Source organism: Chanos chanos, chromosome 2 (assembly GCF_902362185.1).
Source record: "Chanos chanos chromosome 2, fChaCha1.1, whole genome shotgun sequence".
Lineage (NCBI taxonomy): Eukaryota > Metazoa > Chordata > Actinopteri > Gonorynchiformes > Chanidae > Chanos > Chanos chanos.
Window position 1 is genome coordinate 40,910,841 of NC_044496.1, and position 11,199 is coordinate 40,922,039.

The 11,199-nt window shown below is 37.9% G+C and overlaps 1 protein-coding gene across 3 annotated transcripts; it reads left to right on the forward strand.

The window, feature by feature from the left end:
• Window positions 1-1,246: 1,246 nt before the first annotated feature.
• sec11a (SEC11 homolog A, signal peptidase complex subunit) lies at window positions 1,247-3,929 on the forward strand. Of its 3 annotated transcripts, XM_030766047.1 has the most exons (6): window positions 1,247-1,414; window positions 2,035-2,144; window positions 2,483-2,632; window positions 2,966-3,085; window positions 3,309-3,366; window positions 3,463-3,929. In XM_030766047.1, the coding sequence occupies exons 1-6, from the start codon at window positions 1,364-1,366 to the stop codon at window positions 3,511-3,513; spliced, it is 540 nt and encodes a 179-aa protein (XP_030621907.1). In that variant the 5' UTR covers window positions 1,247-1,363; the 3' UTR covers window positions 3,514-3,929. The 3 variants fall into 3 exon arrangements, with proteins under 3 accessions (XP_030621907.1, XP_030621908.1, XP_030621909.1); XM_030766048.1 differs by lacking the exon at window positions 2,966-3,085; XM_030766049.1 differs by lacking the exon at window positions 2,483-2,632.
• Window positions 3,930-11,199: the final 7,270 nt, after the last annotated feature.

Below are 11,199 nucleotides of genomic sequence, written 5' to 3' on the forward strand. Positions count from 1 at the left end.
CCCAGGTATCTGCACTCAGAGAAAAAAAATTATATATCTAAATATATGTATATATATATATATATATATATTTTCATACTCATTCCATTCTGAAACTATAGTTTCACTGTCATTTACATAGAACGATGCATTCTTACAATCAGAAATTAGCACTTTTGTAGATCAGTGGCTCAGATGGTTTGGGAGGATGAAAACAACAATGAAATATTTGCCCAAACATCATTATCTGGTAACTTAAAAAAAAAAATACATGTGAGCTGATGTTTGATATTGAAGGTGCCCTTCATGAAATACAATATTTACAGATTACTATTCTGTCTGGTATCTGTCAATTACTTAATGGGTATCGTCCCTGTGATGTTTGTTTTTCTAATAGCAATTGGTAAGCAGCAATGAAGAAATTGAGAACAAATGTCATCAACAACTTTCTGAATCTTCAGTCTGTTTGTCCATGTGTGAAAGCATTCGGTTAAAACAAGTGTTTCTTCCTCCAGTAGAACTGATTGGTTTTAGAGTAACAGATGTTTTGTATGTGATATTTTTGCTGATGAGGTGAGACATGCAGTAGATGTGTGGTGACCTTTTGTCCTTGACCTTCAGTGTACTTCAGTGCCGAGTATGAAGAGAGTGTTGAGAGGTCTCGGTCCTCATTGTAAAACTGATGACTATTTTTAAGTATAGTATCTCCCATATTACTCAATTTCATAAATTACGTTGGAGGTTTATATATTTATAGTCACATTGACTTAAACGTGTGAATTTTTCTATTTAAGTCTAGTGTAACTGTTCATTTTTCCAACAATTGCTTTGATGTTATTTTTCTTTATTACAAAATCAATTTAAATGCTGTCTTCAGAATGATTCATTGTATGTTTAGCTTTCACGTTTCAGTAGTTTTATATTCAGTCGCTCAAACAATAAATCTTTTTACTTTTGATAATAAAAACTGCAATACTAAGGACAGATAATCTAACCCATGCGCAGTGCAAAACAGTCCAAAATTCAAATTCACACTTCTTAACGTGTACAGAACCTGTAAAAGTAAGCACTGATACTTTGCTAAGGCCCAGGTGCCTTCTTGGTATATTTACTCTCATTTACAGCAAATAAAGCGCATTTGACTAACGCATATCCTGTTGCTTTTATACGAGCTCTTTGTGCACCCCACGAACGGTGTTCCTTCAATAAAGTTTTATGTTTTTGAACGACAAGCAGTTTCAGTTTCCGGACGCAAGAGAACCGGAAGCGTTCGTAACGGTAACCGATTGCTTTATTCTTAGGGTTCGTATTAGTACGAGTAATTAATCCCTTAAAGTATTTTTTCGACGTAGTTGTACTAAGCTGCAAAGAGACCTGCAACACAATGCTATCGTTAGATTTTCTCGACGATGTCCGGCGAATGAATAAGCGCCAGGTATGTTGGTTTTTCTAAGCACACGGTTAGCTGGCTAACTTCTCTTAGAACACGTCAGCCTGTATGTTTTCAAACGAAATGCTAGCTGCGCACACTAATGTTTGAAATCAGCTACAATTTAATTTTATGTGCACGTATAATATTTGTTTTGGTGCATGTTTTATGTTTAAAGGACTGTATTGATGTTCAATTAATGGTCACTTGACTGGTGTCAGGAAGCAGGTGCTACCCCTAATGGGCAGTGAGTGTGCGAGCATTATTCAGTGAATCGTGATCGCCACTATCTATAAAGAGCGTCAACATATGTAGAAGGCGTGCTTTCATATTTAACTGCTCATCCTTACCAGTAAATTATTCTGATCAATACATTTGCCGCTCACGCGCCTCCACTCTTCCGTCAATGCCACTTCCTCACTTCGTAACAGCCTGTTTCAATTTTGGGCATCATCTTTTGGTCATATTGCTCACAGCGCTGGCGAATATTAAACATCTTTCATTGATGTAACAATTTTATTACAGTTGTTTAAAACCACTGATCTGGACAGAAAGAATCAAGCCTCTGAGTCGGAGTCTGTCGGAGTCATGCCATATGGTCAATAAGCATTATGTGTCTGTTTCAGCTCTATTATCAGGTGCTGAACTTCGGAATGATCGTATCTTCAGCCTTGATGATCTGGAAAGGTCTGATGGTTGTAACTGGCAGTGAGAGTCCAATAGTTGTCGTTCTCAGGTATTTGCTTTTGCATTGCTCCCAGCTAAGGGAATCATCGCCTAGCATAACTTTTATGAACAAATTAATTAAAATCAGTAAAAGCAGTAATACTTACTGCATACTTATTGCATATGTCTAAATATTGTGTGAAACTCAGTTTCAGAGAGACAGAATTTTTAAGATCACAAAGTAGCGCTCCTTTTAGGCTAGTATCAGTATAGGGACACAGGAAAACAAAACAAACCAGACATTTCATAAAAGCTCTGCTGCATGCTTCTCAAACATGTTGCAAAAATGTACTTCATACAACCTTTTTTAGATTTATGATGAGTGTTCTTCTTCTTTCCTGTTTTCAGTGGGAGTATGGAACCTGCGTTTCACAGAGGAGACCTCCTCTTCCTCACAAACAGAGCTGAGGATCCAATCCGAGTTGGAGAGATTGTGGTGTTCAGGATCGAGGGCAGAGAGATCCCCATTGTGCACAGAGTACTTAAAATCCATGAGAAGTGAGTGTTGACTTTGCAGTCAGTAATTGTCCAGTTTTTACAGAAGGAAATGATGTCATGATTATGCTATAGTAGCCACACATGTCTGTGTTAGGTGTGTTTTTTGTGGAATAATTACAGATAGTTGGTAAATAATATGTTAGGAAATATGTAGTTTTAAAATTTGTTAAAATGATAACAAGTGATAGCAAATAGGGGTTATTCTGCAAAAATGAGGTCCCAGATCATAATTATATTTTTAACGTGAGCAATGTTGTATTTATTTGTTGCTTCAATTTGTACCTAATGCTTACTTTCAAACCCAAAATTTTGTGTCTTGAATTTTTATTTTAGGGAAAATGGGGATATCAAGTTTTTGACAAAAGGTGACAATAACGCTGTGGATGACAGGGGCTTGTACAAGCAGGGCCAACATTGGTTGGAGAAGAAAGATGTTGTGGGCAGGGCTAGAGGGTAAGCCACACCCCCTGAGAATCTGTTGCAGGCATAATAGCCTTTCTTTTTCAAAGCACAAACATTCACACTATTACTTGGGACTAAACCCTTACTGTAGCTCTGTTTTTAGAGATCACATACACTCTTTAAAGAATCTTTTATTTTGAGCATTTGTACCTCAGAACGTGAAAGATTTTCCAACTTGAATTAATTATGTTTTTTCCTTCCTTTTTCTTTCTAGGTTTGTGCCATATATAGGGATTGTTACAATTCTCATGAATGACTATCCTAAATTTAAGGTAGGGTGGGATACCTACACATTTGAAATCAGCACAATAAAGTGATTTTTTTGTGATTGTGGTGATTTGACTTTGCTCTGTTGTTTGGCTTTGCAGTATGCTGTTCTGTGTATGCTGGGACTTTTTGTCTTGGTTCACAGAGAATGAAGACCACCCAACCAATGATGACAGCATGCCAAGGCAAACTCAGCACACACACACATTCACACACACACATTCACACACACACACACACACACACACACACACACACACACACTCACACGTCTGTAGGAGACATTTTATATGGATTGCTTGTTTAATTTGCTTCTGTTAATCATGCCCTTGTTCTAAGAGAAACAGGTCAAATACGCTTTATACTCAGTTCACCTGGACGTAAAGCAGGCAAAAGTGAGTGTTAGGACTACTGCAGAGATGTAGATATGTTGGTTTACCTCTTTGTCACACTGAATCATATTTTTGTTTGATTTATACATGTTGTTATACTACACCAAATCTGCAGAACAGTCACATCTCTTTGTAAAATGCTTAATTTTTCTATGGAATATGAATTAAAATATTAAGCCAAATGTTCACTTGTATATTTTCATGGGTCGGTGTGAATTGTTTGTGACTTTAAAGATGTAAAATCATATTTCCGGCCATTCCAATGGGATGAATTTACCGATCCCAAAGCTTTCTCAGTATGGTACCTCACAAACAATCAGTCTCAGAAGCTTTATCTCTCAAACCCACCCCCATCCACCAGTTCTAGCTCAGCTCTTTCTTCGTGTGGGTTGCAGGTCCTTTTTTGATGATAATATAACCCCTGCTCATTCTATCCTTTCTCTAAACGTAACCCACTCTTCTAATGCACCACGGCTAGTGAACACTTTGAGATAGCCCAGTTTCAATTATGGATTGCCGTAGGAAACAGCTTTCTTCAGCTAGTGATGGAACAACATATTCTTGGTTGATGTTAAATTGCCATCAGACATTGTGCCTTTATTGCCTAAGACTGACTGAGTTAGATCAATCATCATTAATATGTAAGAGGCCACAATGACGTGTGTGACATTTAATAGTAGTGTTGATGTAGTGTGTGTTGGGAAGGATTGTTAATTATAACTTTTAATTACACTTTAACCTTTGGTACGACTGGGGTGTTTTGAAATATGTCATTCTATCATTGCCGTTTGACCACTAATATTGGTGTCACTTGACTCTGTGATGGCATCACCCATACATTACTGGCTGTTTTTTTGTTTTTTTTATGAATGTGAAAGACACCAGAAGCTTGGGTTTTTTTTTTTTGTTTATTTGTTTTTGTTTTTTTAAGTACTGTATATCATCTATTCGGTTTTAGACATTTTAATATCACGCTATTCTGTTCATTCTGCAAAAGTGTTGAAGGAAACCTTACAAAATTCAGAATGATTCATCTTTTTGTTGCAATCCTTTGATTTTCATACATTTGTAGAAATGCGCCTCATGCCTTCCATTAAAGCAATGGTTCTGTCTTTGTTCAGGACAATAGAGAACACCCTCCAGGTCACTGATATCTATCTGCTAGCATTCTTCCAAAGTTTCAAGCTTTTCTTTTGTAGTAGTGAGAAGATAGGAGCTATGGAATCAATTCTCCAATGAGCCACCTGCTCCATCACTCGCCACACAAACCCTATTTCCGCTTTTTAAATTCGAAGAGTATATTCTAGGTCCATTTGCCACAGTTAGGCTCCAGTTAACCCGAAAGTAAGATCATACTTGTGTTTATAATCGGATGGGTTTTATATTTGGAAAATTATTTAAAACTTTTAACTTTTCTTACAACATTCGTAGTCTCAACATTTATCGATCCCTTTTGAAAATCTTATCGCGTGCAATGCTAATATGGGTAACTGACCTAAGTAAATCCAGCATATGCACTGGTGACGTGTAAGGCCAAACATGTATTTATACCGCCACGTTCAGACCCAAACATGAAACGATCAGAGAGTTCAGAGAACTTGCGAACGATTGATTCCAAAAAGGAAGGCCACTACTGCCGTGATGCGTAGAAGAGCAGCAAGTGAAATCCTCGAATTGGGGTTATTGCTTATCAATTTTTTAATGCTGTGTCACGTAGCGTTGGGCTCTCGTGTCAGTGTAGATTTAACTGAACAACAAAATAAAGTTTACAAAGTCAAAGTAGGCCTGCATCCTCGAGGCACTCTGTGGGCAACAGGTAAGTTGCTTAGTATCCTTCTGAAATAAGCCTGTTCTCTGTTGAGAAGTCGGTTTGACTTATGTATTTATTAGTTGTTTCCTAGAAACGTATTTTATCAGTCTTTATCTTTTTTGGGGTAGACGGTCTAAGACCTACTTCTTCTCACGAAGGGAACAGTTGTATAAAGTGCAGGCTTGTTTAAGACGGAAAGATATCGTCATGATATCCCGAATCCCGAGTTCATTTCTCACTGCCGTCTCTCTTAATTTTAAGGTCATTTCATGGGCAAGAGAAGTATTGTGGATAGTCTACTCCTGGAGTCCCCAGAACCAAAGAAGAGCGTCGTGCAGACATCGGTAGATCCCACGAGAAACGTGAATAATTTGCGGGAGCTGATCACTAAGAAGGTGCTGAAAGTGGCCTTTCAAGATCATCTTAAAGAAATGCGAGAACGGAACGATTCTTCTGATCAGGTGAGTTTTAAAATCACAAGGTGTTCACTCAGAGAGTCACTCAGGACTGAAGGTATAGCAAATCCTGTGAGGTATTAGTAAATAATTCTTTATTATATGTGGTATTTGTTAAATAAATATGTATGTGCATTATTTCTTACAGAGTTTATTGGAATCTTCGGGACTTCGCAGGGTCGACAAATGAGTTTGGATTGCAAGGGTCTTGTTCTAGATCGAAACTTTCTTTTGAGATGACGAAACAGAGGGGGGGCAAGTATTGATTAGGGCGGCCACTGCCACCGCCATGTTTGGATTGCCCAACCCAGCAGTTTTTTCCGACGTAAGGTGAGGCCACTGGCACGCCTGGCACTGCTCTGTGCAGAGTTCACAGAAACAAATGAGAATTTGGCGACGCGTCCCATGGGGGAATACCGGCCCCCAAACGATTTCACTCGTAAAGAAGCATGTGTTAAAATCTCTCTCTCTCTCTCTCTCTCTCTCTCTTTCTCTCTCTCTCTCTCTCTCTGTGTACTCCTTCAGTACATTGATTTTTTTAAATCGAAAATCTGTGAGCAGGACACTACTGTAGCTTTTTTTTAAAAAAAAAACCGAACTCAACACTCTGAGTACTCTGAATATTTGCAAAATTTTGTTTACAAATCCAGTCTTTCCAAGCTTAAATCAGTTATGAAACTTTTATCATCTTTGTATTTTGTATTGCTCACTTATTTATTTGCATGTGCAGAGGAGTGTAAACCATGCATGTTATGTTTGATATCATATTATGATGTTCATGTCAAAAACATTAAAGACAAAGTCAACTGAATCTTTCATTTGAGCAGTATTACTAATACTGTGAAGCTTTAACTTGTATAAAATCTAACCTTATTTCTTGTGTGATTGTTGGCTGTGGGTATTTACTGATAAGGGTTGTTCTAAACTAGAGAAAACCCAGACATTCAAAACTTTGTCTCCCCATGAAGAATCTATAATAAACTATCTCTATGAATGAACACTCCAATATGAAATATTGATCAGGGCTCAACTGGATCAGAATGTCAGACAGTAGCAGAGACTTGAACTAGATTTGGCAAAACATTGCTGAAAAACATTTTTCATAAGCACACATCTACACTCACAGAGACTCAAATCAGCCAGCATTTCATTTAAACTTACTACCTTCACGATGCAAGACAGAGCGACCCCATAAAACATGATATATTGATTTGTGGGGTGTGCATTACTCTTTTACAAACATTTATTTTTATGGATCTAACTATACAACAATTTAAGGGCATTAAACTTTCAGCATTTAGATCCTGGCAATGAGTCCTCTACTCAGTTTATTAACATGATAGTGGTCACGGAAGGCCATTTTTATGTGTCGCATTTATCAAAGCTCACTTGCACATATATAAATTATCAATAAGAACTGTTTATTTCTTGAAATGTTTTTAATAATATGAAATAATGGAAATATTCTTCTACCTGTCTCTGGGGCAGCCTGTGGCTTAAGGGTTAGAGAAGTGGGCTTGTGAATGAAAGGACCAGCAGGAAAACATCCACAGCTGAAGTGCCCTTGGGCAAGGTACTTAACCCCCAACTGTTCCCCTGGTGCAGGTGTGCTGCCCACTGTTCCTGCACCTAGTGGTTGTGTGTGCTCACTACTGGTGTGTAAGGATGGGTTAAATGCAGAGGTCAAGTTCACTGCTCACTGCTTATAGTGTGTGTGTGTGTGTGTGATCACTGAGATTTAATCTCTTTAATCTTAGTTATAATTTGAAAATTCAGGGTTAGATATCTTCTAATAATCTTATGTTCTCATCTGAAAACCTACAAGCCATATCTGTCATTTTATTGGTTGAATCCTGTGATTTTCAGAACTTTGGTGGCTGGAAATGTTTATATAAATGGTGCTGAACGAGAATGCACTTCCACTAAATCTGCTCGTAGCCTCGAATTAAAGCAATAGTCCTGTGAATGCTCACTGCTATTAAAGAACCCTCTGTAGTCATTGATATCCTCTGTAGGCATTCTTTAAAAGTTTCTACTTTTACTTTAGTATGAACTGAAAGACTGAATCATTTGTCCAGCCACCTGCTCCCTCACCAAACACAGAGCCTCTATTTCCACTATTCCCCTTTTCCGATTCGAAATCTTCCGTCCATTTCGTACTGTTTATCACTGAGTTCAAGTTAACACACGTACACTCATACCTGTTGCTTATGTCAGTTTATTTTTTCCAAAATATTTAACAGTTCATGAGATAAATTCTTATGCAGCTGTATGCGGGTAAATTGCTAAGACTACGTAAATATTTTTAAAAATGTATACCCTCAGCTACTTAGTCGATATTGATGAAAGCTTTATTCATAACTGGCTAAGAGAGTCATCTGCAGACTTTAACCGATACCCTACGGATACTTGAAGAAACCGATTATGACCTCAACTCATTACGGTACCCAGCCCACCCAACATATAAATGCCACCACATCGAAACCGCAGCATGAAACTCTCAGAGACTTGAAAGAAGGTACAATCGATCGTATACAAACGGAAACGGAAAGGATACGGAGGCTGGAAGGAGAAAACACCCAACATTTTTTCTCTTAAACTAAATCCAACGAATGATCGCGAGTGAGATCTGTAAATACGGGGTATTACTGATTTATTTTTTGCTGCTGTCTGATGTGCTAATGAGCACCTCTGTCAGTCCAGATTTAACTAAACTACGAAACAAAGTTTTCAAAATCAAAGTAAGTGCAGGAGGCAATCTGTGGTCGACAAATTGCTACATAGCCTATATATTGCTATATAGTGCAATAAATTACTAAATATTCTTCGGTAAAAAAATACATTTTCATTTCTTCCATTTGTCTTAATTATTTAATAATTATTTTCTAGAAACGTTCTCTTGCTATGCAGGCTATATCTCGTTTGAGGAGAAACTTCCTATTTGTCCTCAAAATCATTTTGACTGGCTACAGGCATAAATGACAAAGATTTGGAAATGAAATTAACAGAATTAGAGTCTTCAGAGTCAAATAATAAACCCATCGACAAACACGACTAATAACTAATCACGACTTATCACTCAGGGGGTGCTGAAAGTGATCAATTCAAAGAAAATCGAGAACACCATTCTCGTAATCAGGTGAGTTTGAAGACGATTCACATAGAGCTGAAAATACATCTAGACGTGTCCAGTGTTCATCTGGACTGTGTTCAAATGTGGCATTTGTTGAATAAATATTCACGCTAATCATTTTAGACGTAGCGTGTTGTCCTCTTCGGGACTTCGTGGGGCCCACAAATGAGTTTGGTGTGCCAAGGACTTTTTTCTAGATCGAAACATTTTTCCAGACCCCAATAGGGATAGGACAAGCGTGGGTCAGGGCGGCCACTACCACCACCAAGTCTTGTTTACTCAACCCCTCTGACCACCCCAGGTAATATGGGCTGATTTTTCGTTCGTGGTGCAGAGGGGTGTCAGGTGAGGCTACCGGGACACTGACGTTGAGCCTTGCCACCCCTTGTAGATGGAGTTACTACATGAAAAGTCCTGGTGGAATCGTTGTGTTGCTTTATGGTCAATGTATTTTACATGAGGAATGGCCATGGATTGTTTCAAAGACATATGGAAAGTGTAAATATATGTTTATGTTATATATATTAATGGATGCTGTGCAAATATGTCTATAATTCACATTGTATTGAACTCTGGTTGTGTGGCTCGTGTGCAATTTATCATAAATCTACAAGCATGAACAGGACACTACCTTTGAACATTGGTTTTATAAATCAACAGCTTATAAAACTCAACAGCCTGTGTGCTCTGAAGACTTGCAAAGTTTTGTTGACAAATCTGCTCATTTCAAACAAATATCTATTATGAAATCTATCTGTTTAGCTATATTATGATGTTTATGTCAAAAACATTAAAGACAGTGAATTGAATCTTTAATTGAAGCAGTATTACTACTACTATAAAGCTTTGACTTGTATTAAATCTAATTTTATTTCTGGTGTGATTGTTGGCTGTGGGTCTTTACTGATGAGAGTTGTTTTAAACTTATTCTAAACTTCATTACAAACTTCAGAGAAAACCCAAACACTTTCACCAAACCTCTTTTTCATCTGCCTGTCAAGAACATTTCATGAATTCTCTCTATGAAAGAACATTCTTATTCAGAATATTTGCTAATGCTTGTCCTGATACTGAAAACAACTCAAACTTGTCAGTCTAATCAGGCTTCTACTCTCAATAAAGACACAAGGACAGAGCTGAACAAGATTAAATGGGATGGGAATGTCAGATGGCAGTGGACACTGGAACTCACTTCAAGACTGAAATTAGCCAACATTCCCCTAAAATTCCATTTAAATTGACTAATCTCACAATGAGCGATTCAGACTGTGTGACAGAGTGGCCCCATAAAACACAATATATTGATCTGTGGATTCAGATAATTTTTTATTTTTGATTCTGAGAAAGTGTTTGTCTTTCACAAATGTTTATCTTTACAGATACAACAACACTACAATTTAAGGGTGCTACTCTCTCACTATTTAGATCCTGGCAATTAGACCACCACATAGTAAGTAAAGGAGGTCATTTTCATGTCTCACATTGGTCAAAGCTTACATATTTATAAACTATTCTCAAGAACTGCATATTTACTATATACTTATTGGAAAAAATATCAATGATAATGATTAATACAACCCACAGATTTAAGTTGTACTACCTCCTAGCTTCTACCTACTTTAGATGGCGCAGGTAACCACTGAGACCTGTTGCCATTTAGAGTTAGTAGGTGGAGGTGGTGGAGACATATAAGTTCCTGGCCGTGCAATTAAACACCAAACTGGACTGCTAACAGAACACTCAGGCACACTGCAGGAAGGGACACAGCAGGCTCCTCTTCCTGAGGAGGCTCAGATCTCTTGATGCATGCAATAGGCCACTCTGTATGTTCTACCAGCTGGTAGAAATCAGTGCACTCTTCTTCGTTGTGGTGTGCTGGGGAGCTGGAGGTAAGTCTACTGAAGGCAACAGGCTGAAGTAGCTGGTGAAGAAATACAGCTCTGTTATTAGACTGTAACTGGACAGTATGGAGGAGGTTGCAGTAAGGATGATGGGGGCAAAGATCAATGCCATCTTGGCTAAACCATCCTATCCTCACTATGTTGAGC

Excerpts from the sequence above, each read along its gene's own strand:
- sec11a (XM_030766047.1), top strand. The coding sequence starts at position 1,364 with ATGCTATCGTTAGATTTTCTCGACGATGTCCGGCGAATGAATAAGCGC. Across the intron at positions 2,145-2,482 it reads CCAATAGTTGTCGTTCTCAG|TGGGAGTATGGAACCTGCGT; the intron begins GTATTTGCTTTT and ends TCCTGTTTTCAG. Across the intron at positions 3,086-3,308 it reads GTTGTGGGCAGGGCTAGAGG|GTTTGTGCCATATATAGGGA; the intron begins GTAAGCCACACC and ends TTTTCTTTCTAG.